Source organism: Ascidia mentula, chromosome 7 (genome assembly GCF_947561715.1).
Source record: "Ascidia mentula chromosome 7, kaAscMent1.1, whole genome shotgun sequence".
Taxonomy (NCBI): Eukaryota; Metazoa; Chordata; class Ascidiacea; order Phlebobranchia; family Ascidiidae; genus Ascidia; species Ascidia mentula.
This window is the reverse complement of record NC_138572.1, coordinates 14,627,621-14,644,550: the sequence shown is the minus strand read 5'-3', so window position 1 is coordinate 14,644,550 and position 16,930 is coordinate 14,627,621. Positions and strand designations below refer to the sequence as shown.

The following is a 16,930-nucleotide window of genomic DNA, read 5'->3' as shown; positions in this document are numbered from 1 at the left end:
TCTTGCCAACCACAACCTTTAAGAATCACATCACAACATGCTTGTTGTTCGGCAGTTAACCCCATGGATTATCCACCCTGCCTCCAGCAGGCGCCAGTGAGCATATTTCCCAACGAGAATTGCAGCCGACTGCTCGGTGTTGACTACCTTAAGCACTCCATGATGTGCGCTGCGGTGAGAACAACAATTTTTAATACCCATGCTGCCTTTTGAAGTTAATCTATCAAACACCTCTTGCGTTCCTGTTTAGTTTAGAATGCAACGTTTTGTAATTTTTGTTGTTGTTGCGATTGTTCGATGTCTGTTTTAACTTTTGCATTTGCAGGTAGTTTTTTTGCCAGAAGCACCTGTGAATCGGTTGTGGAAACGTAAACAAACCTGGGATTTACACGAGGGTATCAAGCTATGTTCGTTGGCTTTACCTCAAAATGCGACTGAGACCAACTGATGAACAGTTTATGAGCGACGTTCGATCTTTCCGAGTGCTTGACAAATATTGCCAACATTACTGAAGGCCCGTTTACACTACAGACGATTCCGTGTTTGTTTTATTGTGCGCGTGTGCTGAGTTGTGCTGGGATGGGATGTGCCGGTCTGTGCTGGGATGTGCTCGCTTTTGCTCGACGAGCATAAATTCGGGCACAGTTGGGCACATTTCGGCACACGTTGATGCGAAAGTGCAAGGCGACTGCTTGAAAGGAGAGGACATATATTATTTTAGTTGTGGTTGTGTGATGTGACCGCGTTTGACATGTGATCGATTGTTTTGAGCGTGTGAAATGGTGCCGTAACTTCATTACAAAGCGATGTGTGGAACGGCGCCTCAGCGGGATGCTGCTGTGAAAAAAAATATATAATGGTTTTCCAAGATGGGTGCAGGCAGAGGTTCAACAACAGCAGATAGGCTGTATTTAACTTGTATAGAATGTCATTTACTGATGAGCAACTGGTAATTGAAATTGAAAAATATGAATGTTTGTACAACACAACCATGCAGGGGTACCGAGATAGAGATAGAAAAGCAAATGCTTGGAAAAATGTAGCAATTGCATTAGGATTAACAGGTATGTTTATTATACTTACGGCATTTCATGTTGGACAAATCTGTACTATTTATTTTAGATAAAGATGGGCCGTGTAATTGTTGCAAACGCTTTAAAGCCCTTCGACAGAAATACATAAGGGAGAAAGGAAAACAAAGTCTGGTTCTGCAGCAACAACCCAACATACTTGGGATCTGCTTAAGGTTCTTTCCTTTTTGGAACCATTTGTAAAACCACGAAGGTTATTTAATAATACCTGAGAAATTGGAAGAAAAACAAAAAGTAATTGTGTTGCAGCACACAATCCAACATGGAATCTACAGAAACAGTTTTGGACTTCACCCATGATAGAGAGGATGATTCATTGCTTTCCATTTCAACCAGTCCAGCTGATGAAAACTTAATAATTGAAATAAATACAGAATCAAATTTTTCAGAAAGCCAGTCAACTGATAATAAGAATAACATCCAATGTCAACAGTCTACGAAAGGTTTGTAAAGGATTTTGTTGTGGCAACCAATACAATGATATTTTTTAGAAATGAAGGGGACATCGAAACGCGCCAAAAGAAAACAAGTTAACAATGATGACAGTTTGGACAAGATATTAAAGGAATTAAAAGAATCAAATGGTATTTTCATTTGTTTAGATTTTGTTGTGAAGTTTTAAAAAAATATTTTATATTGGACAGAGCCTGCAGACAGTGATGACATGTTTTTTGCTTGCATGGCGAAAGAGGCAAAACTCATTCCCCAACATAAAAATTTACAAGTCCGAACAGAAATAATGACAAGTATACACAATGCTTTGAATGATCCAAACAATTAGCTGTAATTATATTTGCCCAGCATGCATGATTTTTGTTGTATGTACATATTCTACATTTTTCACTTGTACATATGGTAACTACAATGCATAAGACTGACTTTTTACAAACTTAAGAGTATTATTGTACGATACCTCAAAATGGCAAAGCAAACACAAAACTGTGTTCGTTTTCTTTCTTTCTTGCAATTCTTTATGACCATGTTATTGGTATGCATTTTCTTTGCAGTGCAGTGTTCTTTGTTGTGCTTGCCTAAACGTTTTCAGTTTTCACTTTCAATAATACTACATTCATATCAAACCACATTTATAACATGATTTTACATTTATTGTGATGTATTTTTGTAGTGAAGAACTGTGACACTTGTGATTTACCACTGCTGTTCAAATAAAATGGTACCAACATTCAAGGTTTACTGCTAATTTTACCAACAGCATTGCAACATCATTTTGCCATGGTACAGTTCCCATTGGACTTGTAAAATACTTCACAAAATCATTGCGAACTTCTACAGCTTTTGCTGAATGCTTTCCTCTAGTACGCAATAATGGTTGCAGAACAGTGGACTGTGAGGTATCTGCACGCCATTGTCCTGGTTCAATTATACCATCTTTGTTTTCATAATCAGTGGTGTTTGGTTCAACATACTGTAGGGTTACCTTGCGTCGTAAAAAATTATGTAAAACAGTACATGCCTTAACAATGTCATCAACAGTTTCTGGCCGAACTAACAAAGGCCGGTGAAACACCCGAAAACGTGATGCCATGATGCCAAATGCATTTTCCACTATGCGCCTTGCTCTGCTCAACCGATAGTTATAGACTCTTTGCTCATGTGACAAATTGCATCCAGGAAATGGTCTCATCAAATTGCATCTTAAAGGGAATGCCTCATCCCCAACAAATACATATGGAAGAGGCTGAGCAAATCCAGATAAACTAGTGGGGGTAGGTAAATCTAACATGTCACCTCTTGAACTTTTTCCAAATGCAGAATTTCCTAATACATTTCCATCACTCTGTCTGCCATAAGCTCCAACATCAACAATTATGAAATTGTATAAAGCATCCACAACCGCCAATAGCACAATGCTATATGTCTTTTTATAATTGAAGTACAGTGAACCTGAATTGGATGGTGCTTGAATGAGCACATGCTTTCCATCTATGCTCCCCAAACAATGAGGAAACTGCCAAAACGTTTCATATTCATCAGCGATTTTTATCCACTGTCTTCTTTTTGGGTGAGGCATCACTTCTGGCTGCAGTACATTCCATAAGGCTTTGCATGTTTCGGGTACAATCCTTGATATTGTTGACTTGTGCATTCTGTATGAATGAGCAATGCTGGTGTAACTGTTTCCTGTTGCTAAAAATCTAAAAAAGAGTTTGAAATGATTGAAGCCATGGTGGACAATTTTAGGCATATATTTCTTTTATGTTATTGGGCTTGTCTGTTTACCTTAAAGTAACAGCCAATCTTTCTCCAGCTGATATTGGTTCTCGCAAATGTGTATTTTGTTTCGTTATCTCCGGAGCAATTTTGCATAATAGTTCATCAAAAACTTCGGCCGTCATGCGAAAATAGGTGAAAAACCATGGCTGATGCAAGATTCGCATGCTTCGCACGAGATTGTGGTATTCGCCTGATTAGGTAAAGTTTAAGCAGCGCCAACAAACATCAATTGACTTTAAGACAACATACCTTCAGTTTTCCTTTTTTTAAGCAGTGGATGAATCCAAAATTTACGCTTTTTTGTTTCTTTTGTCTTCTTTGTTGAAGAATATGTACAGCCAATAGCAACAACTTCAATTTGTGCCTATAATAACGCTGGCGGGGCCGAGAAATGCAAGTCAAGACTGACATCCTTAAAAATTATCAACGTAACTTGTCACTTGCACTTGTCGGTTTCGTGTTTATATCAGGGAAATCCCCGTAGTCGTGCTCGATTATTCCAGTAGTGTAAACGCCGTGTGTGCCAGACTGTGCTGTGCCAGACTGTGTTCGTGTGTAAACGGGCCTTGACTGTGTCTGTGTGCGTTGCTATTCTTGTATTACGATTTTTATTTGTGCTTCAAAAACTAAAGCATGTACATCACGCGTGATATTTTTATTAAAACCTGGCATTAAGATGAAAACGTCAATATCTAATGTTCGAAAGTTGTTTTTATACTCGACCAAATCCAAGAAAATATGTAAATTACAATTGATCATACGTGAATAAATCTTGACCAAAATCTCCATCCAAAAACATGAGCATAAATCAGTCGTGCTGACAAAATAGTTTGGACACGAGCATGACTACACAAAACCTGATTAAAATGTGAAGTGATTATATAATGAAAAGTTTACAGCCTATGTAAACAACACAAAAAGGTACCCAATAGCTAAAAACAAGCGGCAAAGCTTTCAGCATTTCTTTTGCCGCAAATCAGTGTCAAATTCCCTAAGGTCCTTGTTCCGTAAATTACTGTTGCCTAGCAACGGGCAACTGGCGTGGAATACGTTTCCATCAGATCTTTTGTGACGACAGATGTGTTGTTGGAAATGCTTACCTTTTTAACAAACATATAACAGTGACCGATTTCTGCGTACAGTTTGGATTACTTTTAATCTTGTATGTCTGTAATATATTTTTACTTTAAACCTGCTATTTAAAGCAAGAATGGCTGAAGATTCAAACAATATTAGTGCGGAGGTGAGCAGTTTGCACTATAACCTCATGCGAATGCAATTACTTATGCATGGGTGGCGATGTTAAGGTTGAATAAGCATAGATGTACGATCTGTTGCTAAGGCAAATTTGAGCGACCTTCAGGCACTTTTAGTATGGGAAATTTTGTGTAAAAAATGAACAACAGGACATTTTCTCATTTAAGTTTTTTTTTGTTATTCTGGCGGTTCATCTACGCCAGTGGTTCCCAACCAGTGGTACGCGAACCACAATAGTAGACGAAAGGCATCCAGGCGCACGCGAGAACATTTGACAGGAATGTTTTCTACTGGATAATAAACCTACACATATGTTACGCAGCTACGTGACATGGCATATTTGGAACAGAAACAGTCAGATCACGTGATTGACGTTCGGAACCCTGTTTTTCCTTTTTGTTTAGGGCGATGTATCTCATTTCAAAGTACACAGATGCTGCCAATTGTTTTCTCACGCGATTCGATTTCGTTTCCAATGTGATATTAATTTCCAAGCACATTGGTCGCCTTGCATAGGTATTTGCTAGACAACTACCTAGCTCCCGTAGGCCATGACTGCTTTTTCGGAAAACTTTTGCAAATGTCTTGTCTACTTTTAGTAATATTGTTTACTGGCACGTGTATGTAGCGATGTTTGATGTCTATTGCGGAATAATATGGACAGGAACTTAACCGTTCGCATGGGTAAACAAGGTTTGCTCAAAGCACACATGCATGGAACATTTTGCATAGGAGTGTAGACTCTGAACTCCTGGCCTGCGAGTATAGGCGTCGATTTTTTAACGTTTTGTAAAATATTAAGGGTGACTTTTCCAGGTTTTAGAAACACGCCAGAAACATTTCGTCAGTCGTATCGCCTTAAACATAGTCAAACGACGCAAATTCCGTTTCGTGTCACTTTATTTTTACACCGAATCATGTCGTTGTAGCAAGTTTTAAACACTAATTACGGACCCCTTACTGAAAGCGGCACATTTTGTTTCACTCGGTCTAATGCAGATGTAGTAATTATAAAATGACTTATAAACCTATGTGCAAAAAAAGCAATAATATTTGCAAGCTGCAGACTTATAAACCTATTACGTAACAATGCCGATTCTTACCATTATGCTACAACAATTGCTGCGGTATGCAACAATCCACGAGGCACTTGTGTTTGTCATGATTGTGACGGTGATAATACAGGTCGTTTGAAACTAGCTTAACGCATAGTATAATGTATGTGTTTTTTCTGACAATAATTATTAATTTAAACGAAATCCAGGGGTGACAATGCATATGTTGTCACCCCTGTTTGTTGGTGAGGGGTGACATGTCACCCCAGTCACCCCTAAATCGACGCCTATGCCTGCGAGGGCTAAGTAAAGGGTAGAGCCTACTTTTGTTGAAACACTCCTTTTCCCTTTGACGTCACAGGTAGTAACGACAGTTTTCTATAAAAATTCTACGATCAACAACACAGCCAACAATGAACGCTAGCAACCACTTACCAACTGTTTTTTTAGCTGGTCACGTTTTCTTATGACAGCTTAATTTGTAGCCAACAAAAGAACATTAACATTTAAGCTAAAATTATTTCCTGAAACTGGTAAATAAACAATATAACTGACGCAAACCAGTATTTTACCCTACCAGCACGCTTCAAATAACAGAACTGATCAGTAACAAGCAACATTGGCATTCGAAAAAAAGTGTTACGAATATAGATCATTGTTACGCCACTATCAATAATGAACGTGGTGATGTAACACAGAGTGTTGCATTTCTATGATCCTCCTTTGCAGCGTGTAATTACTTGCAAACAATGAACTAGAGCAGAAACAATTTACATCCTTGTTACATCTTAACTGCATACAAAATTTTCTCACAGTTTGTAGGCTATGTATGTGTGATATATTGCTATACTGTACTTGCGATACAAAGCTACACCTGCTAATCCAAGAATGGACGAACAACAAACAGAAGGAGAAAACCCACAAAACATTGTTGCCGAGGTAAGCTTGTTGTTCTTGATTATTAGGATTAGCTGTACTGGTGGTAGGGGTTGGAGAAAATCATTTGTGAGTGACAGTTTTTTTTGGCCGAATAATATTAGTGTGTTTGGTAACTTTTGCTTATTCCATTCCAGAACCTGCACCAACATATTGGTGACGTACATCATCATGAACATCTGCATCAGACTGTGGAAGATCATCATCATCATCATCACGCCCATTACCATGAATCAACCAATACAGAATCAGAAGATAAACGAGGTATGGGAGTTAGGGAAGTTTGAAATATGATGCATTGCTATGGAAATCTGGTGCTATGTCACGAAACGCAAGTTCATGTAAATCGTTGTCTTTTATGTATTAAGTATTATAACATATATACCACTGAGATAATGACTGTCTGTGTTCCAGTTACAGTAGTTGTTGGGGGCTGTGGGTGTGCATGTCTTGGTTGTCACAACACCGACCTCTGCTTTTAAGGAAAGCAATATTCCGATTGAAATAAGAATGTGTCTGACTTCAGCATTTAAGACGAAAGCATGCTGTCCGTGACCTTTTCGCGCGAAAGGTGTTAAGTTTTCAGATACTTTTATGTGTTTAGTAATTTGTGTTTGGATCCAGATGCTCGGGAGCTCTCACTTCCCTTGTAGAATCATAATGAGAAAGCAATCATTTTTGTCTACTTGAACGAATAGAGCACTTTACAGCTTGACAGAATAATGCATCTAACATGTTTCGAAAACTGTGTGTGCCGCGAAAAATTGATGAAAGAGTTTCGACGGAGATATGAAACCATTCTACAAATGTGGTTATATGTTGCCACTGCAAACATTTTGGATATGTGGCATCAAGACATGAATTGTTTCAATAGTTTGCTCACAACTTATAACCTTAATTGTGACATCGCAAATAACCTATGTAAACAATTTACAAACCATTTGACTACAAGTATTAAAATATTTTGGTAGCTGTGACAAGCGAAACTGAGCAAACATACGGGAAGTAAAAGTGTTTGTGAAAACGTTTAAATCAGTTGGTAGATACGACAGTACAGGGACAGTTATGTCCAATATGGATTACGGTGGACAGAAGATTCCAGTTTACCGTATCTAGTGTTGAGCCAAACTGTTAAGTGAAGCTACGGCGCCAGTAAGTTACCAAGGCATCTTCACGCCGATCACATGGGCTAAGAAAGGGGCATCTCTAAAATACGCGAACCACGCGAACCACGCGAACCACGCGAACCACGCGAACCTCGCAAACCACGCGAACCTCGCAAACGACACGTTAACGAAAACTAATAAATTATGTCATATTATTGTGTTTGTAAAACAAATTCGAAAACAAGGAACGACAACCGACCCAAGGTACAGTAACGAATAAATAGCAAATGTTTTGTGAGTTCAACTCAAACATAGAAATTTCATAAAGGGTTGAGAGGTTCGCGTATTTTAGAGAGAATTTGGTTTGCGTGGGTAACTTAGTTACAATACCAAAAGAGGTTCTCGTATTCAGAGAGAATTTGGTTAGCGTGGATAACTTAGTTACAATACCAAGAGAGGTTCGCGTATTTTAGAGAGAATTTGGTTAGCGTGGGTAACTTAGTTACAATACCAAGAGAGGTTCGCGTATTTTAGAGAGAATTTGGTTAGCGTGGGTAACTTAGTTACAATACCAAGAGAGGTTCGCGTATTTTAGAGAGAATTTGGTTAGCGTGGGTAACTTAGTTACAATACCAAGAGAGGTTCGCGTATTTTAGAGAGAATTTGGTTAGCGTGGGTAACTTAGTTACAATACCAAGATAGGTTCGCGTGGGTAACTTAGTTACAATACCAAGAGAGATTCGCGTATTTTAGAGAGAATTTGGTTAGCGTGGGTAACTTAGTTACAATACCAAGAGAGGTTCGCGTATTTTAGAGAGAATTTGGTTAGCGTGGGTAACTTAGTTACAATACCAAGAGAGGTTCGCGTATTTTAGAGAGAATTTGGTTAGCGTGGGTAACTTAGTTACAATACCGAGAGAGGTTCGCGTATTTTAGAGAGAATTTGGTTAGCTTGGGTAACTTAGTTACAATACCAAGAGAGGTTCGCGTATTTTAGAGAGAATTTGGTTAGCGTGGGTAACTTAGTTACAATACCAAGAGAGGTTCGCGTATTTTAGAGAGAATTTGGTTAGCGTGGGTAACTTAGTTACAATACCAAGAGAGGTTCGCGTATTTTAGAGAGAATTTGGTTAGTGTGGGTAACTTAGTTACACCAAAAGAGGTTCGCGTATTTTAGAGAGAACTTGGTTAGCGTAAATAATTTAGTTACAATACGAAGAGAGGTTGTGTGTTTAAGAAGAAGTAGGTCAGTGTGTGTAAAAAACGCATATTCCTTGAGTAAGTACACATCTTAAAATAGCGTTTTTGTTGCAAGATATATTGAAACACTTGGTCATTCCGAGCATTGATGTTCACTTGGAACGCAACTCCTAGAGATTGCAATGACATAGATTTAACATGATTCCTAAACCATTTGAGAAGACGATACAAATGTAATCATATGCCAAAAATGTGTTTATTACAATATATTTACAGGTTATAGTATCAAGAATTTGCCAGGAATTGAAAAAAAATTTTTCAAAAGAATTCAGACAAGAAGTTTGTAAATAAAGGCAGTGCAGTATGTGGTTGTGTGCACACTGCAAAATTAATTGTTTAACAGATTGCATTCAGTGCGATGAATGCCATAAGTGGGTGCATTTCAGTTGTCTTCCAATTAGCAGCTATCAAAAAGAAAAGTGGTCCAACCCACAGTTTAAGTTTTATTGCAGACATTGCTGCTTCCATGAGGGTTGTTTCAGCTACAGGAAGGCTTTAGAAAGGCTCTCGTTAGCAGTTTTGAACGAGACCACACAATGTATGCATGTTGCTCAGGAAATCATGCTCCTATTAGCATATGAGCCAGACATGCCAGAAAAAATAAAATCAAATGAGGAGATTGATGCAGTCAGTTTACAGATATTGAAAAATTTTTGTCCCCAAACACTGCAACAGTACACACCACTGTCAACTTTAGGAGATGGTAATTGTTTTTATCGCTCCTTATCATGCATGCTGTATGGTTCTGAAAAACACCACCTTCTAATCAGATATTACACTGCTCTGGAAATTCTTGAAAACCGAAGGTACTACGACACCAATCACCTGTTATTTGAAGATGAAATCCAAGACTCCAGAATTATAACACCATCCTACACCGAAATTTTCCACAGTGCTGCGAAAGTTGGGGGATTTGCTGATTTTATCCATCTTTATGCAGCAAGCTCAGCAATGGGCATAACATTTAACTCATTCATGCCCAGCATTGGACCACAAGACATAAGAAGTTCGGCTTACACCAGGAAAATAAAAGGCCATGGTTCATCTTTTACTACATCGAAGGGAACAATCATGTGGACTTGCACTCAATTTTCCGACTATACTTTCAATCCAAACCACTTCATATTTTTAAGTCCAGTGAATGATTTAGATGAAATGGCACCAATTGTAATAGCAGGTAGTTCAGATTCAGATGAGTTGGACATGTATATTTCACATGATAGCAAAAGTTCAGCTTCAGCATCCCAAGAAACCTGTAAGGACACATTATATCAATCTTCACAGAAAGAAAGTATGACAAATTCATTACCTGAAGATAGTAAAACTTCATTCAAATCAGATTGTTCAGATGACTCTATAAATGAAAACATGAATGCAGATATTTCACAGTTTAAACCATTACCTAACAAAATGTTTATGTCTGCAAAAGAAAAAATTTACACAATAAAGAAATTTAGTTGCAAGCCTTTACAAAATGTGCCGCCAGGAAAGAAAGAAAATGTATGGTTTGTAGTAAATAATGAAGAAAACATGAAAAAAAGGAAAAATAAACAAAATTCTGAATACATTGACGACTGCGGGGCGTGGCTACTTGGTTCTATTTCTCACCTGTACTTTGTCAAGAAAACAATGAAAGCAATATACAAAAGAAAAGGAATATTTTGTGAAAAAAATAGATATGATGGGCAAACAATATTTACAGAAATTAAACCACAACCACTGGAAGAAGAACTAATAGCAGTCATAAGCTACTATTCACAGCTAAAAAAAGACAGCAAGTACAAACGAAAAATCACGTGGCTGGATGAGAACAAGATTGCTATCTATGAATACAAAGGTACTTTTCCTGGGCACATGAAGCATGGAAATTCAAACACAGTTGAAACAAGGTACATTAGGACAGAAAATCAAACAAAACATAAACTCAAATCATATCTTCAACATCTTCCTCCCAAAAAGGCATACATCAAAGCCATGAAAATGGAAACAAATTACAGCAATATAGCATCTATGCCAAGAAATCTGCAACAGCTCCACAATATTAAATACAACTCAAAGAAATCCGCTCCTACACCACACATAGGAAATGCTGCAGATGAATATTTGCATGTAACCAACATGATTCAACTGCATCCATTTGTTCAGGAGGTCAAGTATTCTAAAAAACAAGCATTTTCATCTATTTTGTATACACAACAACAACTCACAGATATTAAACGCTTTTGCTTTTCGGGAAATACAATTCTCGGGATTGATAAAACATACAATCTTGGAAAAATCTATTTAACAGCGTTTGTATTTAAGAACCTAAGCATTTTGTCAACAAAAACAAAACAGCATCCAATTTTTTTCGGGCCTATGTATCTTCACCTGCAATCGACAATAACCAGTTACTCATCATTTTTTTCACACTTGCAACCTTTGCTTGGCAGTGCTCATTTGTTGACCTTCGGCAGTGATGATGAAACTGCAATCCATAAGTCATTTTTGGATAACTTTTCAGCATCAAGACATGTTTTGTGCCTAAATCATGTAAAGCAAAACTTAACAAAACACCTCAGAGACAGAATTGGACTAAATTCAAAGAACAGGAAAGCATTGGAGGGACTTACCATGTCTGTTCTGAATTCTGCTGATGAAACAGAGTTTATAAACAAGGCTGATAAAGCTGTATGTACAAAATCGGATTCTGCGAACTCTGAAAAATAATGTTTGGCCATTTATCAAAGAAAGGGGAAAAGCATGGACTAATAACAACAATGAATCAGCCAACAATGTACTAAAAGTTACAGCAGATTGGAAAAAACACAACTTACCTGATCTTATTGACCTCATTTTTGATCTAGTTACTAGTGATGTACCGAAACAGCTATTTTTCTATTCGGCCGAAACCGAATATTCGGCAAAAGTTGCCGAATTAATTCGGCCGAATAAACCGAAACTAATTTTGGTATATCATCTCTTTCACCGCAATAAATTTAAACAAAACATGTGCTGGATTGGATCTAATCTTATCGTACAGCCTTTTTTGGCTCATAAAGAATACTGGGGATTTTTCTTACTGCTATAACTTGATTTTTATCCTTTTAACCAACACATTCGTACAGTTTAAACAAGGATTCTAACCTTTTCTAAACTTCGCGTATCAGCGTTACATGCAGTAAAAAAGTTTCGGTTTCGGCCGAATTTTGCAGAAATATTCGGCCGAAACCGAATAATTGCGAAAACCTTAGTTTCGGCCGAATAAATTCGGCAAACCGAACTTTCGGTGCATCCCTACTAGTTACCACAATGTATGCCGATGTGAAACGAGCAATTTGTGGAATTGGACCTTATGTTCTTGATCCAACATACAAATCCTTTCAGAAATCAATTGATAATTGGACATCAATGACTTCTTTACAAAAGAACAAGCATTGTGACAACTTTTTTAAGTACGTGCCAAAGGAAAAAAGCAACATCATTACATCTTCTGATGGCCAATTTGTAACCAAACAACCACCAGCTCGTATTGGGAAAAAATCTGGTCAAAAAAAGTCACGGAAATAAATCAACAATGAAAATAAGCGGACTTGTGTTTGAGTTTAAACCAAGTAATTTAAATACGCCTGTATGTGCTCTTCAGTTGATGTGCATCCTAAACCATTAAAATAAATATAAGCTTCATTTCTTTGCAAGACTGAAACTGTGTTGTTTACTGCAAATGTTGAACTATGAAAAATATTATAAACAGCTATTTTTGTATTCGCAGAAACTGATGAGGGTTTTATGTAAGTCCAACGAACTCATAATTGTCAAATGTTGCATAGGCAAAATTGATTCTTCTGGTATTTTTAATAAACTTGCTCACATTAAACAGAGGCATTATGCTAACACAATTAGGTATATACTCAAACTGAAATTTAACAATAACATAATTTGTTGGTTTTCATCAACGAGTTGTTCGCGTTCTAAGCTAACCAAATTCTCTCCAAAATACGCGAACCTCTCTCGGTATTGTAACTAAGTTACCCACGCTAACCAAATTCTCTAAAATACGCGAACCTCTCTCGGTATTGTCACCAAGTTACCCACGCTAACCAATTTCTCTCTAAAATACGCGAACCTCTAACCCCTTTATGAAATTTCTATGTTTAAGTTGAACTCACAGAAAATTTGCTATTTATTCGTTACTGTAACTTGGGTCGGTGGTCGTTCCTTGTTTTTTAATTTGTTTTGCAAACACAATAATATGACATAATTTATTAGTTTTCGTTAACGTGTCGTTCGCGTGGTTCGCGTGGTTCGCGTGGTTCGCGTATTTTAGAGATGCCCCTAAGAAAGTAAGGAATTTTCTTCACGCTTGTTTGGCCAACATGTAAAACAAACACTGTAGCTGAAACACCATACAAAACTTTTTGCCGTTCAACGCAGACAAGTCTTTCATTATTCTGCAGATATTACCACAAAATTAAACCGTTTGACAATTTTATACAACACACGTTACCACGGAGCAACCTGACTTAAAACGCCCAAAACTCTACTTAAAACTTTCCAAAACTGGATCGAATTCGCCAAAGCAACAGCACATGCATAGGCTCATTCAACCGCGAAATTGACCCCCATGCATCACTGATTGCTTGTCATCCACTTGTGACAAGTGGACATTTTCCGCCGCTAAACTTATTTTGATAGAAATACCAATATGCATCCTTTAACAAATTTTGTTTTATGTTCCATTAAGTATACTGCATTGTGGGTAAAAATACAACCAATCAGAAACTTACAACTCGAAATTTGCCTGCTACAACTAAATATACTCTGTGATGTTTAATGATGTCATCTGAAATTATGTTTGTTCCTACTCCTACGAAGCAAAGTAGTTCCATAAATTGACGTAAAATAAGATTTAGATCAACTGAAACTTTCGAAACAAGCATTTGAAATAAAAATATGATGAAATATAATACGGATGGCTAAAAAACTAAACAGCAGACAATTTTTTTCCCGTTTTTGCACTTGAGATTTCATAATTTTTCTGTGGCATTAGACGTGACAATCATAATCTAATTTTGCTGATAAACGCTAATCTTCAATTTGCGTCATGGTTATGCAGCGTGTTGCACCAAAAGTAAAAACCAGCCAAACAGATGCTAGAGCCCACTGTTTCTCAAGAAACCACTGTAACATAGATTTATTATCTGAAAAACCTGTTTAAAATTTGCAGAAGAAAAGTTGCAACAGGCAGTTGATGAAATCAAAAAGTATCAGCTTGAAAATCTTGATCCCGATGTTGTCCCTTACAGTGAAGAGTTGCAAAAGGTTGAAATACCAGAGGTTCAACCAACACTGATAGATACTGATATTTACAAAGGAATTGATCCTCAAAAGGAAAACGACTTTCAGCCATCAACAAGCAAGGGGGACAATGATCGATTTGTTGGTGAACACATCAAATTTCCCCAACTAGTTTCAAGCTTTAAAGAAGACAACCAGCAAGGCATATTTCTAGCTTTCCTTGGACGGCTGGATGTGGCAAAACCACTCTTTCAAAGAGATTATGCAGGCAACTAGAAACAGAAGATCACTTAGTGCTTCATCTTCGGTTCATGTATTTAAACTACGGCGATAGAAAGCTTACTTTGCAGGAGCTTCTGCTGGATAACCACTTCAACCATGCTTCACAGGAAACACTCAGTTTGGTTTTCCAGTGGATGATAAAGAACCCAGAAAAGTGTGCTTTTATTTTTGATGGATTAGATCAGGCAACCTGGACACTAGAAAACATGGCACCTGTAAGTGAGAAGTATCACACTCCCTTGCCAGTACAACAGCTTGTTGCTAACCTTTGCAGCAGGCAATTTTTTCCAAAATCTACATTGATTTTTACTTCTCGGCCCCACTCATTACTATTAATACCATTAGGACTCCGACCTAAGCCAACAATTTATGTCAGTGATCTTTCTCCTGAGGATGCAAAGACACTGTTTGATAGCTACTCGGGTGATAAAGCAAATGAACTGTGGAACAAACTTGCAACTAAATCTCCACAATTGCTTGATTTATGCCGCAATCCAATGCTTTTACAATTTATTGTTTATGCTGGGTTATTTGGTGAGGTACACAGTATTTCCACCATAACTAATGTATTTGATGAAGTTTTGCAACATCTTGGTCACTCTGAGCATGCAAAAGGAGAGAAATTAGAAAACCTTAAATTGCCACTTGGCCAAATGGCATATGAAGGGATGGTTCGTAAAACCGTTGTGTTCACACATGAAGACCTTCAAAAAGTAGGTTTAGAAGATGTAAAAGTACAGGATGTAGTGTTCAAAATGGCAAAGTTCTCCCGGTTTCCCAGTCGTAGAGTCTTTGATGGGAGAGATGTTCTCTTCTACTACCTTCATCAAGTTCTGCAGGAAATGTTTGGTGCATACTACATTTCTATGTTCTTGTCAGATGAAGAATTTGATCAAATCGTTGACGATTTGATTAATGAACCCCATTGGGCAATGGTTCGTCGTTTTGTGTGTGGCCTTTTGCTCGGACACAAACCAGGTATGTGCAGCGCATTGGAAAGTTTGTGCTTTAATGACCATTATTTTTATTTTATAATTTTCAATCTAAGCCTCTGGAAGTGGACGTAGTGAAACCAGTTCAGAATCTGATCCTGTCAATAGTGCTGTCAGCGGTACGACAATTTCCAAGATGCATAAAATCAGTCAGTACTATATTTATTTGGTATTTGTGTATTAAAAATGTGTTTCTGTTATCTTTTTTGCTGACAAAACTTTGCCGATTACATAGCATTGAACTTAAATATAACTGATGCTATACTATATATTGTGACTCATTGTTTTACAGCTTGCAGAGGAAGTTTGGCTTTAACAAATGTAAAATCTACTTCATCCAAAACATTAGATGGCGCAACAACTTCGAAGGCCCAACATTCAAAACAGTCACCGGAAAATGGTGGGAAATGTTTTCAAGGCAGAAAACTGTTTGAGTGAAACATATCATATCAATAATTCTTCCTTTTTGAAACTGTTTAAGGCATATGCCGTAGCATGCAATTTCACAACAATGCTAACAAACCACAGGTTTAATTGGCATTTTTGGATGGAATTTGTCTATGTTGCAACTTTTTGTGCACACCACTTAAAAAGCCCTTGCAGGTTGAGAACCACTGGAACAATTTTACTAGAATTTTAGCAAATGTTTGTACGCTGTTTCATCAAGGCACTTGTAAACAGATGGTTGCCCAGTATATCTTGTTTCTGCTTTGTAATACACATGTTTCTACAGCTGGTGAAACTTCCACTGCTGCAGCTGAACTTGAGGCAACCAGAATACCTCAAATAGATGGTGGTGAGCTGGGACATGTAAAAAGTAAGTTCTGCCCTAGTAACGCACTATAACATTTTTACACAAACTGGAGTGTAATGTTGCCACCATGTTTTGCATTCATATATTCTTTGGTATTTATTATAATCATTGTTTTACATAAACCTGTGGTTTAAAGCACATAAATTAATTGTTAAATGGTATGAATATTACAACACTTCACTAAAGTCTACAAAAAAATAGAAAAAGAATGATATATATATATGCTGTGCTATATATTTCAACACATTGTTTTAAAGCTTTCACGGATGGTTTGGCTTCAACAAATATCGAATCGTCTTCATCCAAAACATTAGGTGGAGCAACAACTTCCAAGGCCCAACATTCAAAACAGTCGCTGGATAATGGTGATAAATATATACAAAGCAGATAACATAACAGCAATCCTTTTTTTTTAAAAAATGGGCTGCATAAGATTTGACAGTGTATTATGTGTTACTGCATTATTATGCTTGACTTGATAAACTCATTATTTTTGCTTTTCTATAGTTTATTCCAATTCTGCCACAAAGAAACATACAGGTGTTAATCTAAACAATCATGTATTGTTAATGTAAAAGTATGTATGTTAATTTATATTCATACACATTTCATACTCTTTATTAAC

General features: G+C 37.2%; 2 protein-coding genes across 5 annotated transcripts in view; both read left to right on the top strand.

Moving 5' to 3' along the window:
* The window catches only part of LOC145908051 (uncharacterized), a 161,810-nt gene that overhangs the window by 109,431 nt on the left and 35,449 nt on the right, over window positions 1-16,930 (top strand). The gene's annotated exons all lie outside the window — the stretch shown is intronic.
* LOC145909643 (uncharacterized) lies at window positions 926-2,260 on the top strand. Its single transcript, XM_082997002.1, has 5 exons — window positions 926-999; window positions 1,162-1,284; window positions 1,341-1,534; window positions 1,583-1,675; window positions 1,736-2,260. The coding sequence occupies exons 1-5, from the start codon at window positions 926-928 to the stop codon at window positions 1,870-1,872; spliced, it is 621 nt and encodes a 206-aa protein (XP_082853128.1). The 3' UTR covers window positions 1,873-2,260.